This window comes from Papilio polytes, unplaced genomic scaffold, assembly GCF_000836215.1.
Source record: "Papilio polytes unplaced genomic scaffold, Ppol_1.0 DF820622.1, whole genome shotgun sequence".
Classification (NCBI taxonomy): domain Eukaryota; kingdom Metazoa; phylum Arthropoda; class Insecta; order Lepidoptera; family Papilionidae; genus Papilio; species Papilio polytes.
The window spans coordinates 563799-578166 of NW_013528582.1; the positions used below are offsets into that span (position 1 = coordinate 563799).

The following is a 14368-nucleotide window of genomic DNA, read 5'->3' on the forward strand; positions in this document are numbered from 1 at the left end:
TGAATCGAAGGTACTTTTTATGTCATTGAATTGAAACTATCATAGTAATTGAATTAAATCGAGACTTTACGTTGTTTTTCTTGTTTTATTGATAACTAGCCCGTGGTTTTGTCCGCTGAATAAAAAAAGTAATAAATAAAGAATAAAAGAGCAATTGTGGCTCGTGAAGATTTAGTCAAATCGGCCCAGTAGTTTTAAATAACAATTACAATAAATACAAAAAGCAAATCTATAAATACAAAAAGACCTACGTAAGATTTGTTTAACGCATTCATAAGGTTTAGAGCGCGCCCACACATTTAACTAAACTATCGCACTTTGATTCCTATGAGCTTAATGGAGGTGCGCACACTACTCGATTTTTACTTGTGCAACTAAACTGTTGAATGAGCTGCGAAACAAGCGACAATTACTCAACAGTTGTGCGATAGTTTGTATAAAGGTGTTAAGCTTTTGAACCAGTCTGTCCGTTTATTATCAAAACAAAAAAATATATAATCTGCGTACTTTACACAATGCACAACATTTTATAACCTGTGTATTGACAATACGTCGATGTCATATGTCATTTAAATGTCATTCGTTGATTTAGGTTATTTTTCAAAATCCATAATTTGTCTGTGAAATTGTAATAAATTACTCTGATAAAATAGCTTCGCATAATGTATAAGCTATGACTACGCAATACAAAAAATTTACAAAACTCATAGCTAAGTGGCCCCTTGATAGTACAAAGGGTGACAGGTTAGTTCACATTTACGTACACAAATAAAACGTATTTTAAACCTTAAAATGTTATGTAATTATTGATTTAATGCTCATTTTCCAGGGATCTAGGAAAATTCATCCGTGACAAAGTAAAGGCAGCATTCGATATTACACAAACACAAAATTTAGACACCGATTTGTGTAACCGACAATACAACTCTCTGAATCGTTTAGCCGACAATTACTATAAAAACAAATATAAAAGACTCAAAACTAGTACAGCAACTGGTCTTAGCACAGAGGAGTGTAATTTGATGCTTTCCAATGAAGTTTTATCTTACTTGAAAGAAGAAAATAAAGGTTTCTTTAAAAAGATATTTAACAAAGATTAAAAATGTTTTCTCGACAATTGAAACATTTCTATCGGTACACTTTTAAGCGTAAAATAAACACAGAAGCGGCACAATACAAGGATCATGTGCCTGTAATGCTAAATGAAGTCAATAAATATTTACAACCAAATGACAATGAATTGTACATAGACATGACGTTTGGTGCAGGTGGCCACTCTAGACAGTTGCTTACATCTGCAGATTGTAGGATAATAACACTTGACAGAGACCCTGTAGCACATGAAAAGGCCAAAGAACTGGCAAATGAGTTCCCAAATAGAGTGGTACCATTACTTGGAAGGTTTAGTGAGTTGCCAGCTCTCTTAAAAGAGAAAAATATAAAACAATCATCCATAGATGGTATACTATTTGATTTCGGGTGTTCATCAATGCAACTAGATAATGGTGAAAGAGGATTTTCAATAAGCAAAAATGGTTATTTAGATATGAGAATGGATGCAGGTCGAGATCCAAATCAAATAACTGCCAGAGAAGTGTTAGCTACCGCTAACGAACAGGAGTTGTATAAAATTTTTAAAGTCTATGGTGAAGAAAAAAAGGCCGCGAAAATTGCACAGACTATAATACAAGCTAGGTATATGATTAAAAACATTGAAACGACCAGTGAATTGGTTGATATTGTTGATTCTTGTTGTCCTAATGAATTTAGACTTGATAAATTACAAAGACCTCAATCAAATGCTACCAAAGTGTTCCAAGCATTAAGGATATTTGTTAATAATGAATTAAATGAAATAAATTATGGTATGGTATTGTCGAAATATTATTTAAAACTTAATGGTAGGTTGGTAACAATTTGTTTTCATTCATTAGAAGATACAATAGTAAAAAGGCATATAGCTGGCAACACTATCAATGATGTTGCTAATCCTGTACCTTTAAGATATTTGAGTCCGACTTTAGTACAAGATCAAGAAACTATCAATCAGTTTTTAGACACTCCGTGGAAAGCGATTAACAAGCATGTGGAGGTTCCATCTGATGATGAAGTAGAAAGGAACCCTAGAAGTAGGAGTGCACGGCTACGAGCTGCAATCAAAATTAAATAGTTTGAATAAACTAGTTTAGTTTAGACTAGAAATAAAAAAATTTAACACATTACCTGTTTTAGTCCGTTCAACACATTTTTTTGAATTTGACAAACAATTGACAATCGCACAACCGTTTTGCGATTGTCAATTGTTTCATCTGCTGATGTGCGCACACTACTTGATTTTTAGTTGTGCAACCAGATAGTGGAATTGGCTGCAAAACAATCAACAGTCGCACAACAATTGTGCGATGGTTTAGTCGAAGGCGCCCATTCTATACGGTTCCACTGATGGTTACAATATTGCCAACACACATTTAACTAAATTCAACTGTTCCGTTAAAAGAGTGTAGTGGGTTTAAGACAAATTTCCATAAGCAATTTTTTTTTTCTGTTCATGGACAATTACATCAGACAAGTAGAAGAAAAAAAACATCAAATTATTATGTAAATAATTTATTTCTCCGTCTTTCCATTTCACATTCCCACATTGAGAGCTACTTCTAATTATATTTCTAACACTCTACTATTTAAATACAAATTCTGAACCTAAAAGCTATTTTCGACTTTCCTTTATACATAAATGTTCTATAAGTTCTGTTAAGATTTAAAAGATATTTTTTATGAATTTTTTTATAATTTATTTTAAAATTTCTTACTCATAATCATTAGTAAACGCTAAAATGCATAATTCCTAGAAATACTAAAATTGACAATGATTTGCAATAATCAGACAAAAGATGATAGATGTAAAAATGAGATATTTAAAAAAAGATTTTATGGTAAATATTTCGTAACTGATTTACATAAAAATATTTACATTACAAAGTGACACTATTTCTTTGCAATATTCAAATAAAGTTCATAAACAAAGCATTTTTCACATTATTAAAAAAAATATTTCATTACATTATGCATTTACACATTATTTTTTTTTTTCAACAAAGGCATAAAATTTGGTTCTCAAATTCAGACACTAATACAAGTTCAGTCAATTTTAAATGCTTATTTCAATATTCACTACAAAGTTGATAAAGGACATTTTAACTAACCCAGTAAGTTAACCTGAAGTTAAACGAAATTTAATAAAATATTGAATCTATAGACAGTAGATTTTTTAATAATAAAAACGTTTTCTCAACTCACAAGCATATTCCAAGGTCACAGTAGGAATGTGGTTAAAGGTACGAGTAGCTAAAATTTATGCAAAAAAGGCAGTGTACACATGGAAAGTAATATAATTTCATAAATATTGGCTAAATTAGTGTTTTTAAGCTTCTTAATGGGTCATATTTTTAACACTTTTATTCATATATTTTTGACTGTAATCTGATTTAGACATATTCATAAGGGAACAAAGCAAGGCAGGGGAGGGGAGTTGTCCCTCCTTAAATTCATTAATAGAATTAAAACAGGAAAGGGAAAGGGTGGGGAATGTTGACAAAATGTGAATTTAAATTTGATCAAATTTAAAATCCCCACAAAAGAGATCTAATTTAAATGTCCTATAGAATTTAAATATGTTTAAGATAGATATTAAGCCATTGTTAGTGAATTACTTAATTTATTTTGCACATGTAACTAAAAGCTATTATTACGTAAACAGTATGGATATAGAAGTTAGGTTTTTTTAATTATTACTGTTAAAAACAAAATAATTACCGTGCTGTAGAATTAGCGCAACTCTAGATTACCGGCATAAACGTCACGTCCCTAGCTGACAGCTGTCAATGTCACTAGAAGTATGGATAGATTGGCGCGCAACCTGAGTCTTGACGAGAAGTGTTGCTCAGTTTAAAGCGACAGTATCAATTAAATAAGTTGTCTAAAATTACTTAGATATATTCATCAATATTTAGCTCGATAATATTACAAATATTTTTCGATTCTTACAACATTTAAATTTATACATATTAACATGATTATTTTCATGAACTAAAAAAATCGATAATTGAATATAACGAGCATTAAACCCTATATTGTTTATTAAACTATAAATATTATGCTGTTTTTTAAGGGTAAAATAGTTACAAAGATCTTTATTTGAAATTTCAAGTCAAAGCACAGTTTATTATTTCAGATGTTTCAGAAATAGCTCGGTAGAGCTACATTTTATTTTTTAATAAGAACACAGTTTATACAAATAATGATTTTACCGTATATATTTCTGTATAATATAGAAGTTGTTAATTGAACGTAGTCTGTTATTAAAAATTGCTAATTTATACAAAAAAAATATAATAATGAGGTATTTAATTACATTTCTCTTAATCAGAGTTTATAATTATGATTTATCACTGAAATTTCAGTTCACATATTCCACAACAAAATAAAACTTTAGTGTTGTCTATGGACTGCTCTGTGATGATTGCTCTATGACACACTGACAGTTAAATGTTTATGGCTGGCAACTGACACAAGCGGCTGCTCCTGATGAATAGGCCTGTAATTATCAACAAAGTTACCTTTTAATTAGATATTAACTAAATAAAACTATTTATACCAGGGATATACTTGGTTAGACCCAAGTTAAACACAGAATTATATAGTATTTAGGTGGTATACATAATTTTTTTAGCCTGAAATATAAAAAAAAGAATTATACAATAACCTAAACCGTAAAAAAAAAAAGAATTGTACAATAATACTGTGTGATGGCTGGTATACTATATAACAAAAAAAATTATTGAGTATTTTTAGCAAAAAGCCTACACTATTTAATTTAGTTGGTAAATGTTGGGCCAAATCATCAACCGGGAAGTAACAAACACTATAAGCCAATAGCAGCAAAGAACCAAGATTACCATGGTAACGATAAATTGGTTTTATTTCATGACAGCTTTGTGTCGCCCTCTTGTTCCACTAACACATTTTAAGTTAGGGACCTGGGGAGTGGGTGTGTCTTTATTTTTAAGTTAAACAAAAAACCTTATTTCTATCCCTCACAGTTTATATCACTTATATGTATTATATTATGTAAGCCTAATTTAAAAACAATCTACATGTACCTTTATAATAAAGCGTAAACACACACTTCTTTGTTGCCTACGATGTCAGCAATAACAGCATGTTTTTGAATAATCCTTTTTTCAATAATAAGCCCTACACTTACGTCACGCTTTAGGTTATATAATTTCACGCCATCAAACTTAGGGGGTACATATTTTGGATAAAAACCTAATGGGAAAGAGACCATAAGTTGCTGCCAACATCAAGAAAGCAAGATTTTGACATTTGTAATTGATAATTTGACAAATGTAAACAATAAAATGAAATTTTCGTAATTTCATGCGGGTGATGCCGCATGGGAACAGCTAGTACACATTAAATTGGTTGGTTGGTAGGTAGGCCATTGGGTTTTTGGCACTTAACCTGAAATGTAACTTTATTTTTCATATATGTGCCACTGACCGTCAAGTGCGTTAGTCGTGTTAGGTGGTGTTGACGGAGAGCACGTTGTGCGTGGCGCGGCCGGTGGCGGCGGCGGCCGCGTCCCGCATCTCGCGCAGCGCCTCGCGCACCGGCGCGCCCGCCGCCGGCCCTGCCCCCGCCCCTGCCGCCGCTCGCGGGAACATCGCGTGCAACACGTGGTTGAAACCATTCACCTAACAGTAAAATAACCAAACTTTGATTATTACGTTTGGTACGATAGATATAATTGTAGCAGATTGAAAAATAATTTAGATGTAAGAAATTTAATGTAGTTCATTATAGAAAAAATAACTGTAAGAAAAATCTGTCTGTATAGTAAACTTTTATAAATCTCACTAAGATCATAAATTCGAAAGTTTAGATGGCTGAATGGATGTTTGTTAGTTTGCAGCCTAAACAGCTGAACGGATTTCGATGAAATTTAGTATAGATGTAGAGGATAATCTGGAAGAACACATAGACTACTCAGTTTTGTTTTTTATTTTTAATCTCGCGCGAGCGGAGTCGTAGGATAAAGCTAGTAAGTAAATAAAACTTTATACGTTAAATGAATAATAAAACCCCTAAATTCATTCAAAATCTTGACACCAATCAGATTGTAAGCTGTACTCACAATGAGAAATGCTTAATATTTCTAGTATGCAACCATAACTGTGACCTGGGTAACCTAAACAGACTAATGTATTTAGAATTCATATTTTTGTCCTGATGTCTTATTGTAACAACATGAGCGTTCTATATGGTGAGTAGTGTGGTGTGTGGTGAGTAGTGTAGTGTGTGGTGACTCACCATCTGCGTACAATTCTTGCGGAACCTGTCGACGCCGAATGCTCGTATGGCGCGCGAGAAGCCGAACACCTGGGAGTCTATCCAGGCGGAGCGGCGCGCCACCGTCTGCCCCCCGCCCAGAGAACGGTACTCCACGCGCTCCACCACGCTCTAAGTAACATACAACATACCTCAATACATCTGTACTATACCGCACTCTATTCAATGCTTGCGGAATTATCTTACTAATACTAATGTTATAAATGCGAAAGTTTAGATGGATGGATGGATGTTTGTTAGCGTTTGTAGCCTAAACGGCTGAACGGATCTCCATGAAATTTGGCACAGGTTTAGAGTATAGTCTGGAAGAACACATAGGCTCCTTTTTATCCCGGGAATAGTTACGGTTCCCGTGGGATTCATTAATTTAGTTTTTTAATGTTTACTCGATCATTCTGCAACGGTTCAACATAACATATTGAAATTTGGCACAGATATAAAACAAAGTCTGGAGTACACATGAGATAAGGTTCATCCCCGAGAAATGTCCAGTTCCCGAGGGATACGTAGCTTTTTAATTTAAAAATTAAATTTTATTTGCGATAAAAATAATGAGCTGCATAGCTCTGCAGTGCACTGTCTACTGCATTGTGCTCCACTGTACTGTACTGTTCAGAACTGTACTCTGTAATGTACTGCAGTGTACTTTACACTGTAGATTGCATTGAACTATGACTGTACCACTTACATTTCCTACACATATTTATATACTAATAAAGAAAGATTTGTATCTTTGTATGTAATGCAATAACTCAAAAAACACTTGGTCAATTTTAAAAATTTAATTTCACGCGGGCGAAGACGCGAGTAACAACTAGTAACTATATTTTAGTAGAATTATTTTCATATCTCTGTGGTAGATATACTCTAGAAGAAACTATAACATTTGATCTTACCATGACTTTTGTGTATCCCAAATTCCTTGTGTAAGTGACTAGAACTTTCTCTTTCGGATCAACTATACTCTCTTCGATAATCTTTATGGATTTGGCATTAAAAAACCTGGAAAACATTTTTTTATTTACTTATTATAATATTCATCATCACCAGCTCACTATACGTCCCCAACGAGGGGCTCGGAGCCTACCCTAATAAGGGGTGACTAGGCCATAGTCAACCACGCTGGCCAAGTGCGGGTTGGTTGACTTGATTATAATATTAGATATTTTTAATTCCAGATAAACTTGAATTCACAATAGTCAAATGTCGGGATTTGAACCTACGACTTAGATTGGTATCCCATAAACCATTAGGCTACCTTTGCTTCTTAATTATTCATATATATGAAAGAAAGTCGTTTTAGTTACACTATTTATAACTCAAGAATGGCTTTACCTAGATATTTTTCTCTCTCAATGAAATTTGAAGAGGATAGTCTGGTAGAATACATGGACTATTTACTTTTTTTTTAATTTCACGCGGACGGAGTCGCGGGCGAAAGTTAGTTACTTAGTAAATTTTCTGAATTTCAAAGGTATAAACCAATTTTGATGACATTTTTTTGTCATTTAATATTGCTTTCAAATTCATGCAAATGTCTTCTTAATAAATAAACTCGCTTATCAAATGTATAAATCCTTAATGCATTATACAATTCGTGACATTTTAAGGTTGATTTTAATGTAGAAAGTAATGAAACAAACAAAACAAAGATAACATTAATGCATCACAGATTAGATAAAACTTGACATAACTTGATTGTCATAAACAACTAAGCAACACTACCAGTTTATTTTTATACATTTTTGATAAAATACGTAACAAGTAATGATTTAAAATATTTACAACCAAAAAAATTAAAATCATTTTTGAACAATTCAAATGAATTATGATTTGTACTTAAAATATTATACAAGTACAACAATAGAATAAATACCTTTCACCCCACTTTGGCACCCTATTGGTTTTTGTGAGAACACGCTTTGTATACAAACATCCATCCCTCACCTGCCGACTCCATGTATCCTCGGATAACACATGTGTACTGAAAAACAAATTTTATATGTTAAAAAAATAGTAAATTAATCCATAAAAATGACGTTAACAGATTGTAAGAGGTACTTGTGAAGCAGATTGTTTGAGAGAATCAGTATTTGACTTTAAGGGCCTGTCCCACCAAATTGTAAATTGTCTGATAACAATCCAACATGTAAAATATGTGATGAAAGTATCAGATTTTGTTCCCTTATCTGACAGTGACGTCATTTCATGGGGGCCTTCAAAAGGAGAGTGAACAGCTACCTAAAGCGTACCATCTTTCGACTGCATCATTACTTCCTTCAGGTGGGATTATGGTCAAGCTTAACAAATATATAAAAAAAAAAGTTAAGCTATCTAAACCTTTATGAGCTAGTGGTGGGACAGGCCCTAAATGTATTAAAATACGAACTGAACTTAATAAATTTCTTTAGAAATTGACAATCCACTAACATGCAAATTTTAGCATTAGTTTATTTTATCTACAGATAAAATAATAAATAACTTGATATTATAATAATTGACAAAGTCATATACAAGGAAAACCTACAAAATCTGATATGGTAAATGGATTATAAGGTTTGTATTTCAACACAGTAATTACAATGAAGGTTATATTCTTACCAACCAGTAATTTATTTCACATTTATAGCTTTGTATATTAACAAATGTAGGTAAATAATCAAATATAGTAACTAGAAGTCAAGGCTAACATTATTCATAGAGAATACTACCACATGTTGTAATGTTATTATAAGAAATTACATGAACATTTATCTATTACTTTGGTCAAAAAAGTACAGTCAGGGATTCTAATGATGTTCCTAAAAGGATGGTCAGATGATCTTTTGTACACATTGAAACAGTTTGGAACAATAGAGTGCAGCTTTCAATGTTTCTTTAAGGTTAATTGCTTTTAATATTACACTATTGCACAACTCATTGTTAGCTATTTTGTTATTTGTAATAATATAAGTTTGTGTGGTTGCAAAGCACAATGGAATTTATCTAAGTGGAACACCACAGATTTCCACAACTGTACATAATTTGCTAACCAATTATAATTGTTATTTATAATATTTATTATTTAAGGATTTATAGGTCATTTGTCTTCCAAGATCTTTTGTTTACTATTATTAAATTAACAATAGAACAATCAAAGTTTACTTATTGGATTGTTGACAAATGGCTGTGTACAAAATAATTTAATATGTAAAAATATTCAGTGGACAACAAGGACAGACAATTTGTGTTTCTTAAACATAAAGAAGGTTGTATAAATAAGCACAACAAAGACATTTATGGGTGTTATAAAAATTGAATCTTACCTTTGTGGATTAGGGTACCTTTTCCAATACCCACAGGCAACTTGGTCCCAACTAAAGTTGAAAGTTGTTGTATTCTCAAAGTATCTTGCCATTTTTCACTTTGTTCTCACAATTTGTAAACTGGAATGATGGCGAATGTAGGATCGATGGCCTTAAGGCGTCATACTCGTTTGAAACCTTAAAAAATACGCATAATCAATCACTTTAGAATTTCTGTTAAATAATATACATGATTACATAAACAGTAAAGTAGGTCACAAAATTGAACGTACTAATTTATTTCAATTAAATCAAACATCGCGCGTAATGGCTTTGTGATGATAGTCACGTACGTCTTCCCAGACCAACTGACGGAAGTAAACAACAAAATCTGAAGACAGCGGCAGCGTGCCGCGGAAAAACTTCACAACAAATGTGACGATAAATAACCTTCACAAATGTTATATCATTTTTACTAGCCGCATTATTATTTACGACATTAAATGAAAAAAAACTGAAACATAAATAAATTATGTAAAGTATTAAAATATTTATAATCACCTTTATGCCGGAGTTGACACTGGAAAGTGTTTGTATATTGGAATCTTCCGCAACAGAAGGTGTTTGCAGATTTAGTTTCACTTTTCGAAGTTTACTTTAAGGGTATGGTGAACACTTCGCCCGTAAATCGCATGTTATCAGTCATATTTCAAGTATTTTTCGATAAAATTTCGATAACTTTTGACAGATAATAGGATAACTCCAGAATCCACTGATTTAATTTATTAATGTTGCCATTATAAGACTACCAAAAAAGCAAAAAAGAATTAATCAAAAGCTGCATTATAAAAATGCGAAAAGTGCATCAATTTCCTTCTTTTCGTTAAATTCTATTTTACTTTTACGTAATTTCGAGAAAAACATTTTGTTGGCAACATTTATTCCTGCACAGAATATAAAATACCCCCTTCTAACAGAGCAAATACAACACTATTTGCACAGAGTACTTTGTAACATACTGAAAACTGTACTGTTACTATTTGTAACCAAAAGGGGTATGTAGAGATGTTTGCAAATACTATTCTGCTTTCTTACGTTACTAGTTTTAAATTTTGTGATGCCTAAATATCTGTTAATTTGCTATATACTTTTATTCTAAAATGACAGATTTTAAACAAAGATTGCTTATTTTATTACGTTTATTTGTATAATCAGACTTGTGAGTTCATCCATAAAAATTAGGCAAGAAATTAATAAACTCCTGACAGGCTAAATGGGCTCCATAAGCGGCCTGAACTTCAACTTCATCAGATTCTTCTGGTTTGCGACGCTTCACTTGCTTAGACTTCCACTCCTTAGAGGCTGCTACCGCTTTCTGGAAAATGCACGCAGAATATTTTAAATTTATAAAACTAGATTTGAAAAAAAAATTATTCATCATTGTCTTTTAGTATACGAACATCTTTTCGTTCTTGGTAAATATTTTCGCGATATTTAGCAGCTTCTGCACGTTTTTGCTCCATTTCTGTTAGGGTTCTACTGTACCTGTAATTTTTGAAATTCCAGTATTTATGACAGAATTTCACAAATTATTTCATCTTACTACTTCTCATTACATTTTGGCAATAAACTAATAAGATTTAAGTTTTATAAATATGTTATTTATTTTACTTGTAACGTATGAGTTTATGAGCGAGGCAGTGTATCGGGTTCTTGGGTTGCTCCGTAGCTACTTGGTACAGCACCTCCGGGAGAATATGGCCAAAGCTGTCCCACAAGTATAACGCAGTTTCCTTACTAAGAGTCCCTAGAAAGAACACAACTTCTGTAAAAATCCATTGAAGGATCTATTCCGATGTTCTTTTAGGAACATTCTTAGACTTTATTTATCGAGAAGTTTATTAATCAAATGAAAAAAAAAACAATTTGCTGTTTAAATTTTTCAATTTCTTTAACCTTTTATATTCTGCATCTTAGTCTTAGGTACATTGATATTATCTCCGCAATGTCTTATATCCATCTTGCATGACTTATTCTGTTGCTCTGAGTGTCCGCAATCCACCGTGCACTTTTTGAGCAGATCGTTCACCATGCGATACGAACTCGTGCAAGGGGCTATTTTGTACGTTTTATCACCGTTCGCATCAAGAACATATCGACCGTTGACATCATAGTAATATGCTTCTGTATCATGTGCCTGAAAAACCGACAAATTAACACTACAATAGTTCTATAGTCAAATTGACCATCTGACAAACATCGAAGTGGATCATATTACATTAAGCAATTACCTCAAAGAATTCTCCATTGCAATTGACGTGGTACATGTTGAGACCGTAGTCATAACAATACACTTTGTGGCCGTACTCGTCCACGTAGTAACGACCGATGCTATCATTGTAGAAAATATGATCAGGACCTACGGCATATTTGTTAGCATAGAAAAGAAAGCGGGAAGAGGTTCTCAAACTCTTATCTTACCTCTAACACTGAAGAAACTAATCAGTGCCCTTCCAGCTTCCTTTTTCTTCTCTTCTAGACGTTCTAATTTCGTATTGAACATCTTTTCCATATGCTCCCAACATCTGCGTTTTGTTGGCGGTATCTCAGTATCCCTTGTCACGTATATCGAAAAAAAAATGGTCATTCAAGTGTGAAAAAAAATATTACTAATACCGACACCGACACCCCATTCCACTAGTAACTTACTTTGACTAGTGTCACAACCTTACTGTTGCTTATTCAAACTTGTATAATAAACGGAACAACGCAAGTTTTCTCGTCTCCGAAAAAATGGAGACATATTTACATTAGATACAAATGTTACAGCAGTGGGGTCTCACTAATAAAGTTCCATACTATCTACCTCAAACTGAGATAAGTCTGTTGTTGTTCTCGAATCTTCTGTTCTATCTCGTTCAGATCCTTGACAGTTTTGTCGATCTGATTGAACTCTTTGAGCTTTTCATTCCAGTAATCGGCCTCTTCTTTAACTCTGGCCAGAACTCCTTCTTTGTGACATTCTATCCTGCACTTCAACTTGTCCAGGCATTTTTGAACCTGCATTTTTACTTTGTTAAGAGTTATATTTAAAGGTAAGAAAAAAAAATCGTTGCATACACTTTAAAAACAAGCAGACCCAGATAGAGGATAATTTGTTATTTTTACCGGACAATATAAAATATTTTTTATTTAGACGAGATGTTAACAAGGGCGGATCCAGCTGTGGCGCCAGGGGGGGTCACATAATCGTGGTCAAGTCAAGAGCTTGACAAAATATGTAAATATATTTTGTCAAGCATTTAACAAGCCAGCTTAGGGGGTGGTCATGACCCCCCCCCCCCTGGATCTGCCGTTGGATGTTAAACTATCACAAAATTCGGTAGTTGCTTACAATTCTTACTTCGGCAATTTGTGAGGAGTCCCGCCATGGTTTCCTGGACACAGCCAGTTGTTCTTTGTTTTTGTTGTAGAGTTGATTGAGAAGACAGTTCAGTTCTTCACCGCGTTTTTCCTCCAATTGTTGGAGATTATTGCGAACACGGTGTGCGATCTCCTCCAAGCTTATTCGAATTTTGTTAATCTAAATATAATAACAACATTACATAAAAAATACTGGCATTAAAATTTATGACATGCATACTAGATAATTAACAGTGATTTTTTTCACCATTCACTTACGTTCCTCAACAACATCACAGCAATATAAGTGTGAGTGAAACGAAATATATCATTCTTGGATCGCAACGATTTACTAAAATGATCCTTCGAGAATTCTTCTATCGATTTATGATCACGCATTTGATTTATAACATGTTCCAAGTTCTTTAGTCCCTCAAGATGATTGTCATTACGCATTAGGATTTCGTCATAAGCTACTTTTTCCTCAGAACAAGTAACAGGAAGGAAAGATTTTTCGAAGAAGATCTGTTTGATTTTTTGCAATCCAATAGTTTTTTGCACAGAATCTATCAGCTCCTCCCTGTTCACAAGTTTTGTTACTTTGTCTGCTTCCTTGATCGCTTTATTCATAACCTCTGTCCAGTGAATAATGAAGCTATTTACGATCTTCTTCACTTCACCATAGTATTCCTGATATGATCCTTCGTTAATATGCAAATCGTCCAATATTTTAATGTAATGATTTAGCTTAGGTGTAACATCACCACATAATATTATATGCGGTTCGACCAAGCCTAGTTTTCGTGCTTTTTGTGTGTAATCTTTGTAGCAATTCATTTTTTCTTTATTGTTTTATTAAATTTTATTTATTATACGTATTATGTAAATGATATAGCAAATGTCGTGTGTGACTTGTGTCAAATTTATTTTTAACAACAAATTAAAAAAACGTGAAATATATAATCATTTGTTTAAAATGTTAAAGCAGTTATTAGCAGTCATTTAACAACTATGAGTGTGTACGATTTTAGTATACGCGTGTTGTATGTTCCTCAATACAAATCCGGCTTTTGAGCCATTTGGACCAAAATTAAAACAAAACTGTTAATAGTTCCAAACACCAATAATATTATAAATATTTATTTTTTTAATATTTAATCTATTCACTAATTTACGACCAACCTAAAATTGGAAATAGCTCTGTATTATTTAAAATTTTTGTAGTTCTAACATTGATGTTATACAAATTACACAATAATGCAATTTAGCTA

The 14368-nt window shown here is 32.9% G+C and overlaps 3 protein-coding genes across 5 annotated transcripts; 1 reads left to right on the forward strand and 2 right to left on the reverse strand.

The window, feature by feature from the left end:
- Nucleotides 1-556: 556 nt before the first annotated feature.
- On the forward strand, nt 557-2219 carry LOC106110433 (probable methyltransferase-like protein 15). The gene is given in 3 exon segments (XM_013292257.1): nt 557-744; nt 830-1104; nt 1167-2219. Coding segments are annotated over 3 exon segments (1350 nt in total). The 5' UTR covers nt 557-673; the 3' UTR covers nt 2171-2219.
- Nucleotides 2220-3906: 1687 nt separating this feature from the next.
- LOC106110515 (protein preli-like) lies at nt 3907-10474 on the reverse strand. Of its 2 annotated transcripts, none has more exons than XM_013292372.1 (7): nt 10257-10474; nt 9717-9893; nt 8288-8395; nt 7308-7413; nt 6373-6522; nt 5563-5756; nt 3907-4594 (listed from the first exon to the last, which is right to left on the reverse strand). In XM_013292372.1, the coding sequence occupies exons 2-6, from the start codon at nt 9806-9808 to the stop codon at nt 5583-5585; spliced, it is 630 nt and encodes a 209-aa protein (XP_013147826.1). In that variant the 5' UTR covers nt 9809-9893; nt 10257-10474; the 3' UTR covers nt 3907-4594; nt 5563-5582. The 2 variants fall into 2 exon arrangements, with proteins under 2 accessions (XP_013147826.1, XP_013147827.1); XM_013292373.1 differs by lacking the exon at nt 10257-10474 and adding an exon at nt 9989-10097.
- Nucleotides 10475-10876: 402 nt separating this feature from the next.
- Nucleotides 10877-14011, reverse strand: LOC106110477. 2 transcript variants are annotated; one of them, XM_013292319.1, is made up of 9 exons: nt 13377-14011; nt 13090-13278; nt 12562-12755; nt 12177-12310; nt 11987-12114; nt 11652-11892; nt 11367-11502; nt 11156-11240; nt 10877-11070 (listed from the first exon to the last, which is right to left on the reverse strand). In XM_013292319.1, the coding sequence occupies exons 1-9, from the start codon at nt 13932-13934 to the stop codon at nt 10921-10923; spliced, it is 1815 nt and encodes a 604-aa protein (XP_013147773.1). In that variant the 5' UTR covers nt 13935-14011; the 3' UTR covers nt 10877-10920. The 2 variants fall into 2 exon arrangements, with proteins under 2 accessions (XP_013147773.1, XP_013147774.1); XM_013292320.1 differs by having other exon boundaries at nt 13099-13278; nt 13377-14010.
- Between the last annotated feature and the right edge of the window lie 357 nt (nt 14012-14368).

Bases quoted from the DNA above. Each gene is read 5' to 3' on its own strand.
- LOC106110515 (XM_013292372.1), bottom strand. From the start codon at position 9,808: ATGGCAAGATACTTTGAGAATACAACAACTTTCAACTTTAGTTGGGAC. The intron at 7,414-8,287 runs GTATTTATTCTA...AATGTTTTCCAG, and splicing joins GTGCCAAAGTGGGGTGAAAG to GTTTTTTAATGCCAAATCCA. The intron at 5,757-6,372 runs GTGAGTCACCAC...TTTTACTGTTAG, and splicing joins GCAAGAATTGTACGCAGATG to GTGAATGGTTTCAACCACGT.
- LOC106110477 (XM_013292319.1), bottom strand. From the start codon at position 13,934: ATGAATTGCTACAAAGATTACACACAAAAAGCACGAAAACTAGGCTTG. The intron at 12,115-12,176 runs GTAAGATAAGAG...AATATGCCGTAG, and splicing joins TAGTTTCTTCAGTGTTAGAG to GTCCTGATCATATTTTCTAC. The intron at 11,893-11,986 runs GTAATTGCTTAA...TCGGTTTTTCAG, and splicing joins GCAATGGAGAATTCTTTGAG to GCACATGATACAGAAGCATA.